Raw genomic sequence first — 6610 nt, 5'->3', positions numbered from 1 at the left:
CACTCTTAGTATAAAGTCTGGGAGAGCTTCAGTTGGCTTTTGTTTTAAAAAGGTTAATGAAGAAGTCTCTCCAGGCCCAGTGGATAAGGGGGTTAGGCAGTCCCAAGCCTGTAATGCACATAAGCGAATTTGCTCAAAACAGCCAGCGGGAATTGCAGCCTGCTGGATTCCTGTGGAGAAGTTGCCCTGACCAAAAAGCTGGTCATCGTTCCAATCTATGAATCCAGGTGGTGGATCCTGTCCTTGTTGGGGTCTTAGCTGCTGATTATGAGTGTCATTTCTTTTAGCCTGCATTAGACATTCATCTCTAAATAAGGCCTCCCATTGTACAAATAATAGACTGGGGAGGGTAGATCTACAGATGTCCCTCACCTCCAGTTCTGGGGGGTAAGCAGATTAGTATTAAATGTTTGTAGTATAGATTTTGTCCATGGAGCATGGATTCCATCTTCACGGACAGCCTGGCGCAATTCTTTAAGTTCCGCTGCTGGGAGTGGGTACCAGGCTAGTGGGCATTGCCTTGTTATTTGTAAGTTAATAGGAAAAGCCTCTACCAGTGGGATTTGGGGGTCCTGAGGCCATTGAGGCTGGTAACTTCCACTATCTCTAAGATTACACAGTTACTCTGTGGCTGTAGGGCATGGCTGGAATGGCAGGTTGTGGCTGGAATGGTACCACAGGCGGTCGCGGGGCCACAAGGTGTGGCTGCAGCCAAGGTGAAGGGGGAGGGGAACTTATCTCAAGATCTTTGGGAGCTCTTGAAGTCTGAGCATTAATATCTGGGCTTGTTAAGTCAGCAAGAGGGGGGTAAAGATTAATTTTGCTGATGAGTAGGTTTTGTCTGACTTCTGTTGAATCTGCTACTGGGCAATTTTTAGAGTCTTTTTTATCATTTAAAACTTCTCCTTTATTATTTTCTGGTGTTTGTAAGCTTTCCTCAATCTTAGGTGGGTTTTTTAAGCATTGCTGGATGGCTGCCATTATCGGGAAAAAGGAAAGGGGAAAATTATGCCTTTCTTGGATTTCTTTTTTACGAGCCAGATGCGCAAGAAAGTTCCAGACCTCTGGATCAGATATGTCTGCTGATAGGATCCAGGGCGCAAATTGATACACTTCGTTCCAAAATTTTAAGCTTTCCTTTTGGGAGATCTTAAGCCCTCTTGATTCAAGTAAGGCTCTAAGGGAACGAATTTGGAGTTTTTTTCTGGCGTGATGTTGAATTTCCCATTATAAAAGGAGATGTTTTTACAGCAGTCTGACACTAGGGGGTTGGAGCGCCCTGGCAAGTTACAAGCCTCTAGATTACAGAAAAAAAGTGTCACTTTTAAATCTTTTGTTCTGGCCGCGAACCACCTTGAACTCCCAGGTGCTCGGCAGGGGCTAGTTAATTTAAATTCTCACTTAACTGGTTTTAGCTGTGGTTTGAATGCCTGGGGGCAGGATAACAGAGCTGACTAGAGAAATCTGCCTGACTCCAAAGCTTACATGGAGATTTCTTAGAACTTTAGGGATTTTTCTATCAGTGTTGAGATAGAAAAAGTGGGGTGAAGTGATGGTTCCCAAGAAAACGTGCCTGAAATCAAGATTTCAGGGGATTTTGCTTGGTTCCCAGCACAGGCCTTCCTGCAAATTTAAGGAACTGGCAGCCGTCCTAATGACTCTTAAGTGGCCGTTGGGTCACCAGATTTTTATATTAGAAAGATATATAGATAGAGGTCTTTTGTCTACACCTTTGCAGGCAGTCAGGGTCCGTTAGGGGGTCAAAGAAACCTTCAGCTAACATCAGGGAGTAGCCCTGACCAGGAAGCCTCAGTTGTCTCTCTGTCCTTAGCGGTCCCACGCGAAGACTTTTAGACCGGAAACAAAAGGAGGAAATTAGAAGAGATTTTTGCTTCTCTCCTGGTGGGAGAGGTACTCACGTATTCTGTGTTTCCGAGGGTAACAGCTGCTGGCTGGCATGAGGTTCAGAGGCTCTCACGTTGGGCACCAGATATGGGCATGTGGGGATCTCGGGGCGCCAGCTGCTGGGCGTGGCGCCGGTCTCCTGTGTGCACCTGGGGTGCGGCGGGTCCAGCACCGCGTCGCCGTGGGTCTCTGCTACCAGAGCTGGCAGCTCTAGGACCACTGTCAGCTGCCCGGGCGGGTTCCGTTTCAATTTCCACCATGCACTCTCCCTCTAAGTTTGAGACCTGTTGGCCACCAGGTCACGAGGGGAGGTGCGAGAAATGGCAAAAGCAGGGTCTTCGTGAGTCGATGACAGGAGGATAGCGCCCGGCGGTGGGCTTCTATCAGGCTATCAGACAACGCCTGATTAAAACCTGGTAGCTCCTGTGCCGGAGGGCATGTATCTTGTGACGGGCACTTCAAAAGTAAGTCAGGGAGGAGAGCAGAAAGCGCCCCGCTGAGGAGTCTCCCCATTCGCGCCGAGCCAGCTTGTGGCTATCCGGACATGGGGAGACTGCTACCCTAAACAGCAGGGGTCCCCAACAATTCACCAGTCCTGCCTCATTCTAACTCCAGTCCTCATAGGCATTTGTTAAATGTGTTTGTATCCTTTTGTGAATATGCATACTATTTGGGATAAGCATGTATACTATTTGTATTTTCATGTGATGTGTATTATTGGTGGTGTTATTATTATTATTGTTATCATTGCTTGCTCTACTGAGGGTCAAACCTAGGACCTTGGAGTGGGATAGAAAAAGGCTCTTCAACACAAATGCACTTTTAATTTATGTAAGTATTTGAAATGTGCCATATTTGTCTTCAGTTTATTCCCTTTCAAAGTCATATTTTTATGATCCCACCAGGTGTCTATGAGACCATCTCTTCTAGGTTTCCAACATTTAAAAATGGGAATCAATATGTTTTTCATGGCAGTACCTACAAGAAACAGTCACAAAACCAATTAAAATGAGAGGGGCAAAAATGTGGGATAGATGGGTACCATCAATCTTGCAGAAGGTGTTATGGGAATTTTCTTCTGTTCTTGTACTCTTATTGAAAATGCAGTTAGACATACACACAGATAGAAAGAACACTGTGACCAGCAAGCAAATCTATTAATAGCAAAGGTATATTTACATAATTATGAGTGGATGAACCTGAAAGAGAGAAGGGAATGGCCGTGGGATTTGGAGTCTCTTCATGCATTATCTGCCTTGAGCTTTCTATTTTTTGCCATCTCTTCCTGAATTTGTAGGTTTAGAGTGTTTTCTTTTTCCCATTTGTGTTCTCAGAATCAATTTAGATTAGAAATTATTTATTCTTTCTGGAGCTATGTTCAAGTTCTTGAGGTTGTTTCTCCACTGTATGCTCGTTATAGCATCTTCCTGCCCCATGGTAAAGACATCCTACTATTTTGGAGGGTATCATGAGAGCCTGTGCCAGAATCTCTTACCAAGCTGCAGGGGCAGGCCAGCTGCAAGTTGTGAGACTGTCTAGTGTGCCTCCCCTTGCTTCCATACTTTTCTCCCAGTGCCACCACTTATGCCTAACTTCTGTCTAACAAAAAGACAATTGGCTCAGACATCCTTCAATAACATCTCAGAAGAGACCTATAATTCAGAATGCCTGAAGGAAGAAAGGGCACAACGTGAGCACAGAATTCAATATACATTGTTATTTTTTGCTGGGATCCCAGCTCCCAGCTCATTCTGCTTGGAGGACTGTAGGATGCAGCTATGTCGTCAGTCAAGTGCTGCAGGAGGCAGCCATGCTAGTGGGGGCAGTGGATGCACAGCTGTCATGCTGTTGAGCTGTGGGCAGAAAATGTTGACTTCCTGAAGTCTGGCTTGTACTCTTCAGCTCTACTCTGCTATAATCAGTTTTTCCTATGTGAACACTGTGACATATAGTCTTCTTGACTAAAAATTTTTCTTGGGTTGTAGGATTTGAGATTTTGGTGAGGCATCCAACATCAGAAGCTTCTCTAGAGTGGGAAGCAAAATGATACATTTTGAATGAATTCTGGAGAGGAACTGAGTGATTGTGACTTCTTTATTTAAGGGGAAAATTATTCTTGTGATCATAGAGGTGTTTTATTGAGCAGATGGACAAGTAAAGACACACTCACACGTAGAAGAGCATGAAGAAGAGAGGGACGATGGGAGACAAATGACACCCATTGATGACTAGAATCTCTGGGGAATAGAACCAGGGTGGTTGAAAAGCAATTTCTCTTTGAGATGGATGATAGCAGGAAGGCCTGAAGCTTCAGCAGCAATCAGAGAGACTCATATAGAAACAGAATTTAGAGAGCACTACAAAAGGAGAAAAGAATTACTCCAGTGACTGCAGAGAAAGATGTTAAGGACAGAGACTGAAAGAAAGCAAAAGACTCAGAGAAAACACACAGAATACTTTCAGTTGTGAGCAAGTTGAAAAACCCCAGATAATTTAGAGAAGAGAAGAAGGGAGAGAGAGAGAGAGAGAGAGAGAGAGAGAGAGAGAGAGAATGAGAACATAAAACTGGGAGAAGTTGATGGAAGAAGGCAACGAGTGAGACAAAAGAAAGCAAGCAGAAGTCACCCAGTCACTCAGAAAACACAATGAACACTGATCTCAGCTCTGAACAGATTCACAGTCTAATTAGGCAAGGGTATTGAGTCTGGATAGCGTATTGGTACTGGGAAAATTCTGCCTTGTTCTCAGCATTTGGTCACGATGCAGTGGTGGGACCATTTTTGAGAAGCTCCTGTTTGAGTCTGCAGCTTCAGGAATCAACTTTCCCTGCATTGTCCTGTTTCTGGTATCTTCTAGGAAGGGCCAGGTGCAGATCCACATGGAATTTGCTTGGAGAGCCAGTCTAATTACAGGAGAAAGACTGAGTCAGAACCATAGAGAGCTTCATTCAGTGGGAAATCAGTGGGAGTCACTGGGCAAAGGGCAAGTTGTGTCTCATTGGAGACCATCAATTACGGAAGTTAACTACCAGAGTTCCTTGAGGGGGAATGGGTGACTGTAAATGATTGCCTTTAGGGGACTAGTTACCTGAAAGCCTGAGACTCAGAGAATGGAGCATGGTAATATTCTACAGGCACTGCGCTTTGCATACACAAATGGCTTCTCTACCCAACAAGCAGATATTTGAACATAACAGAGACCAGAACTAATAGGCCAAAAGCTTGAGAAACAGGATATCTGAGTGACTACAGCTGCCTCTGCCCACAAACCACACCCTGAAGTGCCAATCTCAGGGCAGAAATACAATCAGTATGGAAAGAAAGGCAACATAACTCCTTGCAAAAGTTAACAGTTTCACAACAACTGATTCTGATGATAGCAAAGTGGGAAAAATTCTAGTCAAAATTCAAAAGAGTGATTACAAGAATTATCAGCAAATTTACAGGACATAAATTAACACCCGGTGGATTAATAGAAAATACAAATAAACAGCCAAGTAAGATAAGAAAGATGCTGAAGCTCATGGAAGAATTCAATAAAGTCATAGACGAAAAAAATCAAATTGAGACCTCCCTCTGCTTCCTTGGGCCTGCACAACCCACCACCCTTTCTCCTGGGTAATTCCATCGTGCCCTCTGCACCTTGACTCCCCCAGCCTCATTCACCATCCCATCTCCCCTGCCTGTCCTTCCTCCTAGCCTGGGTACTGTCCCATTCCTTGTCTTGGCACCCCACTTGGGAAACACTACTACTTCCTGATCTTTTGCATCCAGACCCACCCAGTTCCTCCCTGCAGTCCCCAGGAGAACTTGGGGCCTCTTCCCTCCCCCATCTCCTTTTGCATCTCTGGGTGGCATGAGACCAGCATCTTTCCTGGGCCCTGCTCCCAGGCCAGTCCAACCCCCAAATTCCTGAGGGCAACATCTTTCCTGGAGGGAATCCAGACCTTACGAGAAAGCCTGAGATCATCTGATCCTCATCTGACTTGGGCCTCTGTGGGAACTCCTGAAGACAAAAGCAATCTGGCCACTCCAATATAAAATCAAAAGAGAGAACCAGAAGCTTAGATGAACCAGCTTTTCATGCCCCAAAAGTAAACCACAAAGGCACATAAAGTTCACAAAAAGAAGCAGACCTAAACTTGAAGGCTTGAGTCTCACAGAAGAATCAGAACAGAGAAAAAATAATAACATGGAAAACCAAAATAACATATCCCCACCAAATACCAATAGTCTTCTTGAGGAGTACAATGAGAACCTGCTGGAGGTGATGCAGGACACGGAATTCAAAAGAACAATTATGAACATGATAAAAGATTCAGTGAATTTAAGGAACACATAAACAAAGAAATCAAAGAACTGAAGGAAGATGGGGTAAACTTCTGAAAAATTCAGAAAAAAGCTAGAAATATTGAAGAATACTGAGCTGAAATGAAGAAGGAAGTGAAATAATCAGTAAACCAATTAGAAATGGCAGGAGAAAGCCTTACCAATAGGATGAATGAAATGGAAAACAGAATATAAAGGCTTGAAGATAAAGTGGATGAACTAGACCACTAAAGCAAACATTATGAAAAATTTAAGAAAGAACAAGAATGGAGTATTCAGAAATTGTGTGACACCATAAAAAGGCCAAACTTACAAATCATAGGCATACAGGAAGGAGAAGAATCTCAAGATAATGGTATGGACCAGATCTTCAACAG

At 44.0% G+C, this 6610-nt stretch overlaps 1 protein-coding gene across 1 annotated transcript in view; it reads right to left on the bottom strand.

The window, feature by feature from the left end:
- Window positions 1–3981: 3981 nt before the first annotated feature.
- Window positions 3982–6610, bottom strand: part of Prlr (prolactin receptor) — a 228739-nt gene continuing 226110 nt past the window's right edge. Inside the window, exon 10 of the mRNA XM_029564612.1 lies at window positions 3982–4807. Within this exon, the coding sequence (XP_029420472.1) occupies window positions 4715–4807 (93 nt within the window). The 3' untranslated portion in view covers window positions 3982–4714. The remainder of the gene's footprint in view (window positions 4808–6610) is intronic.

The sequence above is a fragment of the Nannospalax galili genome, unplaced genomic scaffold, assembly GCF_000622305.1.
Source record: "Nannospalax galili isolate Female #2095 unplaced genomic scaffold, S.galili_v1.0 scaffold150, whole genome shotgun sequence".
Lineage (NCBI taxonomy): Eukaryota > Metazoa > Chordata > Mammalia > Rodentia > Spalacidae > Nannospalax > Nannospalax galili.
This window is presented reverse-complemented; position numbering and strand designations above follow the sequence as displayed.